Genomic DNA, 13994 nt, shown 5'->3' with positions numbered 1-13994 from the left:
ACTGCCACTAGTCCCATGAGATCAGATGTGGGGTTTCTCACTTGTGGACTCATGTCATTATTCAGAAAGATGGAGGTTGTGGAGGTCTCCAGGTTTTTGGAATTGGGAATTCTCAATGGTTTTGTTTGTTTTATGCCTCCCACCCTCCAACCTCCCACACCCTTATTCCCGTCCCCCTACACAGGGTTTCTCTGTACAGCCCTGGCTGTCTTGGAATGTTCTCTGTAGACCAGGCTAGCCTGGAATTCAGAGATTTTCCTGCCTCTGTCTGGGATTAAAGGTGTGTGGCACTATGCCTAGCACAGAATTCTCAGTTTTATATAATATTTGTCTCTATCAAACTAGATTTTTTTAAGCAGCTTCCAGATTTTTCATTGTCAAATAAAAAGTTTGGTGCTACAACTTTCTAAGTACTCCCTCAATTACATGTATATTTTAAATTTTTACTCATTGTCACTGTGTGTGTGAGGATGCTCATGCTACAGGGTTGCATGTGAAGGTCAGGAGACCCCTTTGTGAAGTCAGTTCTCTCATCCACCTCTAACTGCTTCTGGAGCTGGGATTCAGCTCTCCAGGCTTCAAGCCATCTTGATGACACAACTGCCTTTTCTTTACGATCATTAAATACTTCTGAGAAAGTTAGTGGTATCTACAGTCTTTAATGGTAGCAATTTCTTTAACATTTACAAATACTCTGCACCCTACCTCATAGCAACTTTATATCCATGTTCTTCCTCACCTGGCATGAAACTGGAGGGGTTTGTTTTTGTTTTTGTTTAGCTTTTTGTTTTTAATATATATGTCTCTTCTATTTGTTGCCTTCTTTTCCGTAACCCTGACTAAAAGCCGTGAACAGAAACTACTGCCACAGCCTGCATGGCTGCACTACTGCCACAGCCTGCATGGTTGCACTATTGCTACAGTCTTCATGGCTGCACTACTGCCACAACCTGCACGGTTGCTTACTGTCTATGACTTGAATTCAGCCGAACTCAAGTTTTTAAGAGCTAGGAGGAAGATATTAAGAGACCTGACCTTTAACCAGTAAAGTTTAGTTTCCAATAGATTTTGGTTTCTTTGTCCAGTCTGATTAGCATGATCATTGTGGTCCACATTTATCAGCCTGACTCCCACCAGAATGGCCCACTAAGGTCTATGCTAGGGTTATGTACCTCACAGATGATGAGTGGCTGTGAGGATGACGATGGTGATGACTTTTGTGTTTTTGAGATAGGGATTCTATTTGCCTTTGCTGTTCTGTAACTTGCTCTGTAGACTGGGCTGCTCTCAAACTCAAAAAGGTCCATTAGCCTCTGCCTCCCTAGTGCAGGGAATAAAGGCACGCACCATGCCTGACAAATCACAACCCTCATAACTGAACATAGAGAATTGTGAAAAACATGGCAACATTAAAAAGATTTCTAAGTGTGTGGCAGCCAAAAATTTATTCATGATTAAACATGTAATGAATACAAGGTGTTTCTGACAGCATTCGCCTGTTTGATTTTAAATTGTTCAGCTTGCTGGCTGAAAGGTGGGGGTTTTTTTGTAGTTTTTTTGTTTGTTTTTGTTTTTTATCAAATGAAGAGTTTGGGCTTGGAATTAAGACAGAATTTTAAACTTTTTTTGAAATGGCCCAGCCAGGCGGTGGTGGCGCACACCTTTAATCCCAGCACTTGGGAGGCAGAGGCAGGTGGATTTCTGAGTTCGAGGCCAGCCTGGTTTACAGAGTGAGTTCCAGGACAGCCAGGTCTACACAGAGAAACCCTGTCTCGGAAAAAAAAAAAAAGAAAGAAATGGCCCTAAAGTGACTTCTGCCATCTTGTACTTGTATTTTTGTGAAGGGTCTTCTCAGCATTGGCAGTCAACTCTGAAACACTGAAGGTGCTGTACATTCGGCAGTATCAAAGATTCAGCCGGCATTTAATTCTTTATGTAAACCCCCATCTCATAGTATGCAAGTTGCTCTAGTTTCTAATAAATGGTAATATATGCATTCAAAAATGATTTTAAAATAAAATTTGTATAATTTATTATCAGTAAATACTTGGTTCATTTGCATATTTCATATACCTCTATACACAGGGCCATTAAAACTTGCTCAGGTATAACGAGGTTATTAATGGGAGAAGTCTTAGGAACCCTGCTTTAGCCTGCAGCTCTGAACTCTTCCTCATTTCTTCTGTAAACTGGTTCCAAATACTTACGGATTACATGATGAGGCAATTTTGTGTACTGATTACTTTTGTTAAAGCTTTAGTCAAAACCCTGAGAAGAAACAACTTTAAGAATTTATTTTAGTTCTGTGATAATGGGGGCAGTGTGGCAGCAGGACCAGCTCCAGGCCACACTGGCAGGAGTGGAGGCTACTTACAGCTTTGTGCAGCAGGAAGGAAACAGAGGACAGGAAGCACATCTGGGCTATAAAACTGTAAGACCTTCTCCTGATGACCCACTTCCCCCAGGGAGGCTCCACCTTCTGATAGTTCACAGTCTCTCAGATAGCAACACTGGTAGGCTAGGAACCAGGTGTTTAAAGACGAGAACCTGTGGGAGATGTTTCACATTTAAATCATAACAGCTTTCCCTATGTGGTAGAATCCCTATCCATGGCTAGAATTAATTGTCTAAATATAGGTAAATTCTAAGTTTGTATCCCTAGCCTTGATCTAGCCTTTGAGCTCCAAATGAGTATATTTAATTCCTGGCTGATTCCTCTTGGGTTTTCAAACATATCATGGTAGTGTATCCAAATCCAAGTGCAAGAGCACTGCCTCAACCCAACCTTCTCCATTATTTCCTAGTGAATGTGCCAGCTCAAACCCAGGGTCCTGTGTACACTAACCAGTCATTACCTCTGAGCTCCATCCCAGCTTCTCCTGGTAATCCTTAATCCTTTTCTTTGCATCATAAACACTACACCTAGGATTTGTTTCCATACTTAAGCATTAGATTGTTAGATCTATGATTAGAATGCCCATAAAACTACAAGCTAATATAAAATTCAGACAGGTTTATCCTTTATAATACAGAGAATATATTTTTCATATTTTTTATTACTTTTATGTTTTTACAGTCCAGGTGTTGTCCTCTTCCTGGTCTGCCCTCCCACAGTTCCTCATCCCATTCCTCCTCTCCCTCAGCCCCCATCTCTAAGAGGATGTGCCCCCCCCCCGGCCCCCACCAGGTCTCCCGGCTCCCTGGGGCCTCAAGTCTCTCAAGGGTTAGGTGCATCTTCTACTGAGGCCAGACCAAGCAGTCCTCTGCTATATATGTGGCAGGAGCCTCAGACCAGCTTGTGTATGCTGCCTGGTTGGTGGCTTTGTGTCTGAGAGATCTAGGGGTTCTGAGTTAGTAATGTTAGATGGTTTCATAAGCAGTCCAGGTTCATGTTCCAAAATCTGCATTTCTTTATAATGTATGAGGTCTTTAGTGGGAGAGGTGGCTCAATGGTGAAGAGCACTACTGCTCTTACAGAGGACTGAGTTCAGATCTCAGCACCCGCTGTGGTGACTCATAACCATCTGTAACTCTAGTTCCAAAGGATCTGATGTCCTCTTCTGACCTCCATGGGCACCACACACACATATCACACAGACACACATGCAGGCAAAGTACTCATAAATAAGAACTATGACATCTCAGGGGCTAGAAAGATGGTTCCGTGGTTACGAGTATTTGCTGCTCTCCCAGACTACTTGAATGCAGCCCCAGTACAAACATCAGGAGGCTCACAACTGCTGGATCCCGGAGATCCGATGCCCTCTTCTGCCCTCTGTAGGCAGCTGCACACATATGGCAGACATAGCCGACACGCATGAATAGAAATCTTTAAAAAGAAATATAAAATCTCAAATGGCTAAAATGTATTAAAGATTAATGCAAAGGGATTAGAATGTTTTTACTCATTTGTGCCGAAAGTAAGTAAAGTATATATTTTTCAACTAAATATATTTAAGTGGAAGTTTTGACTGCTCGTTTTTATATGTATTATTAATATATTATATCTATTAATATGTATGCTTACGTATGCAACCATAAGAGAAACATTTACTTAGCCTATAATTTATTATATCTAGATAACCCCCTTTTGCTCCAATTAGATGTTTTTCAGATCAACTGTAGGATTTTAATTTTTTACTAGAATTAATTTTTCTTGTATATAAGAAAAGAACATACTGAAAATATAGCATCTACTGAATATTTACATGAGATAATCTTATCTGACTGCAACCTACTTCTGGTTTGTCTTAGATAAAACTGGCATCTTTCAGTAATCTAAAACAACAGTAGCTTCTAAGGAAAATACTGTTGGTGGACTTCAGTATGACTTGGTTCTCTTTAGGTAAAACTGCAGTGTTCCTAGTTTATAGTATGAAAGGAAAAACAAAACAAAACAAAAAAAACGGATGCCAAAATACCTCGGTGATACAGCCTCTGTGCCTGAAGCAAGAATTGAGTTACTTTTAAATGAAGAGAAACCCTGAAATTCCTTCACTAGTGATCAGCACTCATTGAGGCCCTGTGGCTTTGTGAAAATGTTTATTGTCACAAAAGTATTTTATACTTTTTATATGATTAAAATTTAATTCCCTTTCTTATTTTGAATTGGCTTTCTTTTGTCTATTTTCTTTTTTTAATTGAAAAGGATGAATGGAAGGAAGTATAAGATGGTACCTCTGTTTCCTTCCTTTGTATAATCTTGTTGCATGTCTCTACATAAGCTGTTCTGGCCACTCATCATAGTAACCAGCTGGGCCATTTCACCTGCTGGAGCCATTAAAGAGGACTCTCTCCCCCTAGATTAATCCCCTCCGACATTAGTTTTTTGCACTGACAACTGCAGCAGGCATTCAGGATTTGCAGGTGGCCAGTGTGACGCACATAATTGCCTACAATTTTAGGCAATGAATAAAAATGGTCTACATTACTTGTCAAAGGTTGTATATGCAGTGCCAAGTGAGATCTATGGGAAGCCTTTTAGGGTTTAAAGAACAGTTAATAGCAAGGCTGCACAGGGCTTTTTTAATCATAATGCATTTGTAATATAGCACTTTGATCTTCTCCTTGTAGGAAATGGTGTTACATTAGCCACTTTTAAACATTTATGAGTGAAATTCAGTTATAGAAGAGTAAAAGTGATTATTCTTAAGCAGAACATGTTCAATTTCATTAAAAGTTTTCGTCTTGCCCCTTCCTTGTTAAAATCCATGGGAAGTCCTTTCCCTGGGGGGCTTCAAATCAGGATCGAAGGATATAGGGCCTTTTCTTTATTTTTCTTGTTGGTAACAGTAAGATTTGCAATGAAGGTATACTAAATATAGAGATAATTTATACAAATGGACACTTACAACAGAATAACTGGTCATAGTAATATAAAAATACTCTCAGGAAATCTATTACTAATAATTGTGTTGCAACAAATTTTAAGAAATGAATATTTAAAGCAGGTCCATAAATTATCTTTACAAAAACAAAACAAAAAATTTTCCTCAAAACAGAAGGCCCAGATGATTCTCAAATATGCCTCTTCTGGAAGAGCTCAGTTTGACCTTTCAGCCCCGAGAGCCTTTTATTAACACCTGCCTGTAAGGAGCCCCTTGCCACACGCAGCTCTTAGATTCAGACCCACAGAACTGATGAGGACAGGCTTGAAGGGTTCAGTTTGTGTCACTTGCTGTTTGGCGTTTCCATTTCACAGATGATTAATCTTTCTGTGAAGAAAGGCCAGAGAAACAAAGCCCGCCGGCCTCTTCCCGCAGTTCCTCCTTCTGAATGCACACTAGCTTGCTAACTAAAAGGCCTTTAGATTTCCAGCAGAGAGAGATGTTCTGAAAGTGAATGCAGCTGGTTGGAGGTCACCAGTGCAGGGCTCTTGCCATTGTGTAATGGAGGCTTTGGCAGGTTGGGGTGGGGGGAGCAGTGGAGAAGTGACAGGGAGAAGGGGTTGGCAAAAAAATTAATTCAGAAGAAAAAAAGGTTTGGGTCAGTTCATTTAATATTTTGTAGTAAATAATCAGTCATAGGTTCAATTAGTTATTTTGTTTATATTTTTAAGGAAAAGCTGTACTTTAGCCTCTCTTCAGGATACTCCCCATTTCATACTAGCATGTAACATCACTAGATAACATTGACTCTGAGATTTTATCTTTGATGTGATTGAGTTGTCTTGCAGTTTTTCATGTTGTTACGTTAACTAATTTTGCTGACTTTGTACACTCAGAATTTCATGTTCCATCAGTATTTCATCGGTTTTCATTTGCGATACAAAACATGTATTTCTGTTCATTGCAAGTGTTATCTTTATTTTCAGGACTTAAAACTTTTAGCACTTAGTGTCCAGCACTTACTGCTCATTTTGTATTTACTTTTCCCTTCATTGTGTACAGGACATAATGTGCAAAGTCAAGTCTTGGGTTATAGATCAAAAGAAACCTGTTCGCTTCTATCATGACTGGAATGACAAGGAGGTACGTGTAAATACTGTGTCTGTTACTGCCTGAGCTCTGATTGCTTAGAGAGCACATTGGGCTGCTCAGTATCTTATACTTAGTAATATCTAGTTACTTTTATTTCTGTCAGCCAGTGTAAATTCCTAAGCTTTTTTCCCTTTTCCAATCTCCCACTTTAAATATTTCATAACATCTAACCCTTTATAAACAAAAGTATTATAAAAATGAAAATGTTTATTCAGAGTTTTCATGTTCAAATTATTCAATGTTTTACTCCATATTTACTATAAGCTTTTTAAAAGGGTTCTTTCTCTGTCTCCTACTCTAGATTGAAGTGTTGAATAAACACTTATTTTTGACTTCAAAACCAATGGTCTACTTGGTGAATCTTTCTGAAAAAGACTATATAAGAAAGAAAAACAAATGGTAAGTTTTTTTTCCCTGGATACTCCCACATATGTATCACTAACAGAAGCATATAGGTATGTGTGAATAATGTGTTTGATTTTAATATCTTTTCCTCAGAAAATGTTAAAATTAGAAAGTTTTGTCTTGTGTTACATTTAAAAGGTAAGTCTCCTAAATGATTTACACTAAGAGAACAATACAAACTGAATTAAATTGGGAAATTTTGAATCATACATATTTACTTATCAAATTTAACTTTTTAAAATATTTTGTTTAGTTTTGTTACAAAATGAGAGTAAATGTATTTGGTGCAGTAAAGTGTTTGAAGCTGAGATCTTGTAGCCTCATTAATACTGCAGGTGGCCCTAAGACCACTACTAGGGATTGCAGCTGGACATAACATTTTAAAACCCAAATTGAATAGTTTGAGAGAGAGACAGACAGACACAAAACTTAGGTGTAGAAAAGATTGAGATACTGGCTTGAAACTTCCAAAGTGTATCAAGGTAAAAGCTGCATTTGTGTGTTGCCATTCTAATATGTAACTAAAATGTGCGCGACTTATCACCCTTGCTTACAGTTAGCTCAGAGACAGCTCTTGTGCTGGTGTGGACATGGAGGCATCTGGCATAGTGCTCGCTTTGACTTGCCTCACTAGACCCTCAGCAGTTTATACTATTAAGTCATAGAAACAAATCAAAACTATACAAAGAAAAAGATCTGAATTCTCCTAAAATATATTGTCGGTTTCTCCCTGTACTTCATTAAGTACTTAGATGCACATGGTTTCAATTTTCCATTAAAAATTCTCATTTCCATATGATATCAAAGAGTGAGAAGGCTTTAAACTGAAAAATAAACATTCATAGACTGGAAGCCAAAACAATAATTAATGTCAGATGGTTAACTCCAATAAATCATTAGAATAAATTCTGTGAAATTACTGCAACTAAAAATGCCCTGTTGATATTACTGTAAGACATTCTGTGTCCCTGATAGGAAGCTGAGTTTAACCTCTTTATTGGCAATGTTCTAAAAAGAATACTTTAGCATAAAAATGTTGTTCAGGCTGGTCATTGTCCTCTAAAAAGTAACTAACTTTAAAATATAATCAGTTCCATCTTGTTTCAAACTCTAATAAATTTGATGATTAATGTGTTAAAAATTGTTTGCTTTAAGAAAGAATTTTAAAATTTATTATTTGACTTCAGTTAATAAATCTTGTCATGGAAGTATGAATGGTAACTTCTCCTGAGGCTGGGTAGAACAATACAGACATCAAAGTTTACATGAAAAGGGATGAGTCAGTTTCCTTGCCCAAAGGGGCTTCTCACACCTGTATTTCGATGATTACAGGTAGAACTCCCTGGCTCTAATTGTATAGTAAATACCATTTCCCAGACCCTAATGGTAGACAGACTGCTTAGGAGACGCCAGTCTGTGATTTAGCTGTCGCCAGACACCCCATGTTTCTTGTGAGACCAGTTGTGATGATGAGATGGTTATAGCCATTGAAACTGCTCTTGTCTAAAGAACAAATTTTAATTTGTAACAACGTAGATGTATGAATGGTTCTATTTATAAAACCAAATTTTTGTAGGTTTTATGTATAGCTAATGATCTGGTCTGACGTTGGGATATGTGTGTTGGGGGGAGGTGTCCAGATCTTGTGGAAGTTAGTGTAATTGTAGCTGAAAGATCAAAGACTGGGTAACTGAGTGATGTTCCAGAAGAGAATTTACCACATAGCCATTTTCTGTACAGTTTCTGCCGCCTGCTGTTCCTATTTTCCCTCAAGCTAGCCATTGACTACCCCCTGTGCATCCCTGCTCGTAAAACATGATTGAGGAAGTATTTGTCATGTATTTATGAGTGGGAAACACTGTGTGATAGGGAATGGCATCTACTGGAGCCAGAAAGATTGCCGCTCTCCTTCCATCCAGGCACTTGGCTGCAGCTTTAAATCCTCTGTTTATGTAACATAGCCTTCATATTAAAGCACAGAAGGAGTTTTTATTATGAAAGATAAACACACTAGGTTTTCATCGTGCATAATACTGCAAGCAAATGTAAATAGTTAAAATTCATTGTAATTCTTAAATCCATTTGCTTCTGTTAGCATCTTGCTTCTTGATAATGTTTGTTTCTAAGCCCCAGTTGCATCAGTTGCTCCCTTACATGCCCTGCAAACAAGAAAGCAAACAAACTTGTTTTAAGGTTAGCATGTGATATTACTGTAGCAAATAGGACTGATGTGGGAAGCAGTACAGTAGTAAGTGTACTCACAGGAGCAGTAATAAAGGTGCTCGGGAGTAAAGCACTTGCCTAACTTGTATAGGGCCCTGGGTTGTCTCCAGCACCAAAAGGAAAAGAAGTGATACACGTGCATGCGCGTGTGTGTGCGCGCACACACACACACACACACACACACACACCCCTGTGTTTCACATGTAGAAAACTATTTTTGGTGGTTAGAAAAGATCAAGAAAGGTCTGTGACTTTGACCCCAAGAGGAAGACTGTATTTCAGGTCACATTTCTAGAGCGATAAACATTTTTGGTTACTGGCTAAAATCCACATTAAATGGTAGAGTATTATATTTTTAATTCTAAGCTTTGTTTTAAAAAAAAAGCGTTTTGGTAGATAAGGCTATTGTATACGAACTGACCTTTTGAAAGGTAAAAGCTAGACTGGGTCTGATTGTCCACTGTGTTAACAGTGCTGAATTCATTAGTTCATTGATGGGTGAGTAAGACCTAAGTCCTGAAGAGAAGCTGGTGTGGCAGCTAAGTTGGCAGTAGTTGTGTTATGATCAGATGACAGTAATCAAGATACTGGAACAGACTCTAGAGAAAACATTAGTGTTATAATTACAAATGAATGAGTAAAACTATGTGGAAATTTTTGTTGATTTTGGTGGTTGCTAGTGATTTTTGAACACTTCAATTTCTAAACATGATCAGTTGTTACAAGCAAGATTATTCCCAGTGTTAACTTTCACTTTAGATTGCTTAGTGAGTCATGGTGTCAAGCAGGTATGGTACATTCAAACTGTCAAACCACTGCTTAATTGGAGGTTTAAATTTCAATCTTTGTACCTTTGCGGCTCTGTTAGTAATATATGCTGTCCAATTACGGAATCAGTAGAACAAACTAATTTTAGATATTTTTACACCTAAGAGCTACCAATTATGTTTCGCTCATGTGTTTCCCTGTCCTGACCGTTCTTTAAACTACTGATAAGGACAGTTAGGTCTTGTCTATTAGATGTTTATCTAAAAATACAAATAAAATTTAAAACAGGCACACTTTTTACATAGATCTTGGTTAATAAGTGAATCATTTTAAATAATGAAATTGTTTTGAGATTCATAGAAAAATATTTGGGAATCTTTTCAAGCTTTAGAACAATCAGATTATGTCAAGGTCACAAAATTTTAAACTCACAAAAACATTATTATTAAACCGTATACATATTATGTATGATTCAGTTTTTTTATTTTTGTTTCATTTTGTGTTTTGATTTTTAGCTTTTCATGACATTGTTTCTTTGTATAATCCAGGCTTTCTTGGAACTTGTAGACAGACTAGGCTGGCCTCAAACTTAGAGATCTGCCTGCCTCTGGCTCCTTAGCACTAGGATTAAAGGTGTGCTCCACCACATCAGTCATTGATTCAGGTTTTTTTCTGCCCAACTTTCTGCTTTTGTTAGTTTTTGATGTTTGTTACGAAACCAAAAATAAATTCAAAATGATATATATTGTGTAACCTGGTGTAGGGAAAATCATGGAATAGATTTATTCTTTTCCTACTTTACCAAATTATTTTTAATATAAATGTAATTGATTCATTTGCATATGTATGTACATAGTACATGCTAGAGCATGTTTGTGGTCATCAGAGAACAGCTTAATTTCTTGCCTTCCACCATATGAATCCTGGGATGGAATTCAGGTTATGAAGGCTGGTGGCAAGTGTCTTTACCCAGTGAGCCACCTCACCAGCCTCTGAATCATATTTCACATGTATGTGTGTGTTTTCGTGTAATAATATTTGTGAATTTCTGGGTTTGTTTTGTTTGTGGTGGTTGTTCTTTGATGAAACCAAGATTGGCCTTGAACTTGAAGCAACCCTCTTGCCTCATCAAGGCCCAGGGATTATGTACGAGTGAGCCAGACTTCCGTTTGGTTTTCATTAATTGGTTTTTGGTTACTCTTTCAGCAATTTCAAGTTCTTATCAAGTGGCAATAGTATACTAGTGCACATCATGAGGACGATGATTATAGAAGCGTATCTTTCTTTGTAAGGAAAAGACTATTGCCCCACAATAAATGCATATGTGAAAGCCTGGTTGCCTGTTTTGTTCAATGTGATTTATGGCTCATTATTTCTCTTTGTAGGGTAAATTAAAAAAATACTATGTTAGGAGCATCCGTTGTCATTTCCATGAGCATCATCTCCTAAGAGTGATTCCTGAGTGATATAATTCATCAAATGTATAGGATTGTTTTTTTCTATAAACAATAAGCACTAAATAATTTTTTTTAGCTTCAAGAGAATAAACAGTTTAAGCCCTATTTAAAGACAGCAGGTATTTTATAGAATTCTCTCAAATGATTTATTTATGCATTTCCTCATATACTAGTGGTTCTCAATCTTCCTAATGCTATGACCCTTTAATATAGCTCCTCATGATGTGGTGAGGCATAACCATAAAATTATTTTCATTGCTACTTCCTAACTGAAATTTTGCTACTCTTATGAGTCATAATGTAAATATCTGTGTACTCTGATGGCCTTAGGTGACTCCTGTAAAAGGGTCATTTGACCCCCAAGGGGTTGTGACCCACAGGCTGAGAACCATTGTCATACACAGACATACACATGCGATCTAAAAAAATGAAGGAATTTTGTTTATAATTCTGCAGTGCTCTTCAAATTACCACTGGTTCATGAAGAACCCCCTGATGCCTGTCCCTACTCACTAGAGAGTAATTCAAGGCAAATTCCTTTAAAACCCATACATTAGAGACTAATGGCCTCAGATCTGATTTTGTTTCCAAAACAATGGCTTAAGATAAGCTATAGTCAAGAATGGGAATTCTAGGGACAGCAGAGATGATTCAGAGGTGAAGAGCACTGGCTGCTTTTCCAGAGGCCCTGGATTCTGTTCCCAGCAGCACCTACATGGTGGTGGCTCAAAACCATCTGTAAGTCCAGTCCTAGGGGATCCAACACTCTGCTGGCCTCTGTTGGCATCAGGCATGCACACAGTACACAGACATGCATATAGGGAAAACCCCATGCACATTAAAAAATAGTAACAATAATAAAAAATGGAATCTGACTAGTGGTTGGTAGAAGTGGAGGAGAATTTTGAAGTTCAGAAAATTTAAGACTGTTGGAATTGACACAGCCTTGTGTGACTAGCGTGGCATCTTAGACGGTGTACACGTTTGCCTGGGGCAACACAAAGGAGAACACTACTTTGGACTATTTCAGTATTTTGTTCATTTTGCCCGATCTGTGCAGGAAAAGAGAAAGAATTACTTTCTCTGACCTTTGCCCTCGTGCTGCATATTCTCTAGGTGTACATTTACAGTTGTAGTTCACCAGACTTTTTGAAGGCTAACCCAAAATGGCTATCTACCATTAGTAACGTATCTAGCAGGAGAATGGACCATTAGTAACGTATCTAGCAGGAGAGTGGACTCTGAGAAAGGCCAAGAATATGCTTTAGTTCTAAACGAGGGAATAGCTTTTACAAGAAGTTTGATTTATTAAGAAAAACATTGCTTTGCCAAGTGTGGCAGACACCTTTAATTCCAGAACTAGAGAGACAGAGGCAGAGGTAGATCTCTGTGCAACCAGCCAGAGAAACATGGAAAGACTGTCTCCAGGAAGAAAAACAAAAGGAAAGTACAATTTGAAGTACTAATATTGTGGACTCTGCTACTCAGTATTTTGTTGTTTGGTTTGGTTTGGTTTGGCTTTTACTTATGCAAATTACATAAGCCACCTGATAGAGAGCAGTTCATTCTATTGTTCATATAAAATGTATTCCATATAAACAAAATTCTCCAGACTTAATTATCATAACTCAAAAGATATCTAGTAACAGGAAAAGGGACTTGTTTGTCCTGAGTTGTCTTCTGGATCCTAGATGTGTTCCTTAGTTTTTCTTCTGTTGCATGAGTAAGGGAGCAAACTGCATCCCATGTCATGGGTGTTCATGAGCTCAGTGAGACTCCAAGTTTCACAGTCATCTCGTGGCCCTACAGCTTTACTGTTTGTAAACGACCTTATTGTTGCTGCTTAGCTTCCATTAGTATAATTTTAAAAATTGTCATTGCATTAAAATTGTCTTAAAAATATATTAGGAATGTGTTCTATTAAAAGCCCTTTTAAAACATCTCTCTGTGTCTCTGCGTGTGTTTGGTTCTGCTTGCAGTGAAGGCTAAGGATGAAGGATTCAATCCCTGCATGCTGCGTGGAGGGGATTCCCTGAAGAGCCACGCCTTCCCACAGTAGAATATTCTGCTTTCTTTCACTTCTGCTTAGCATGTGCAAAGCGTGTGCTCTATTACTAAGCTATATAGCCTCTACATTTTATGATTTTTAAATGAAATACTATAAATTTACAAAACAAAAATCGTGTTTGTGCAGATATCCAGTGGTTCTGCATCTTCACATTCTGGTTTGTAGAAATTTCCCTGGCTGGCATTTCATGGAGTGTTTTGTAGGCTGATCACCCAGCGTAGGGGCACCTTTTCTCGCAAGGCTGGAGAGAAGCCCTGACTTTCCCCTACTCCTGTTGTCCTGAGTCCTACCATCTCCCCTCAAGGTGGGAAGTGGTTGATTTGGCTATAATTGGAGAAATGTGTGTATGTGAAAATAAAATACACATGTAGAATTGGCATATCAATAGTCAAGACTAGTAATACTACCTATTGTGTTCTCTTAAGTTTCCAAGAAAGGATCTTTTTATCAGAAACATTAATGCCGTGATATACACCATAAAAGCTTTTTTTTTTTTTTAATTTACATTGTAGCAGACAGTTCAGTTTAAGTGAGACATGCTTTGGTGTCTGTGTCCATTTTTGTTACCAGTTTTTCTGCTCAAAAATATATTCT

The 13994-nt window shown here is 38.0% G+C and overlaps 1 protein-coding gene across 2 annotated transcripts in view; it reads left to right on the top strand.

Moving 5' to 3' along the window:
- Positions 1 to 13994, top strand: part of Ola1 (Obg like ATPase 1) — a 124768-nt gene that overhangs the window by 68536 nt on the left and 42238 nt on the right. For both annotated transcript variants that reach the window (XM_021181910.1, XM_029474093.1), the window contains exons 6-7: positions 6390 to 6470; positions 6781 to 6878. In XM_021181910.1, the coding sequence (XP_021037569.1) occupies positions 6390 to 6470; positions 6781 to 6878 (179 nt within the window). The remainder of the gene's footprint in view (positions 1 to 6389; positions 6471 to 6780; positions 6879 to 13994) is intronic.

The sequence above is a fragment of the Mus caroli genome, chromosome 2 (assembly GCF_900094665.2).
Source record: "Mus caroli chromosome 2, CAROLI_EIJ_v1.1, whole genome shotgun sequence".
Lineage (NCBI taxonomy): Eukaryota > Metazoa > Chordata > Mammalia > Rodentia > Muridae > Mus > Mus caroli.
Note: the sequence above shows the minus strand (reverse complement) of the source record. Positions and strands in the feature narration are given on the sequence as shown.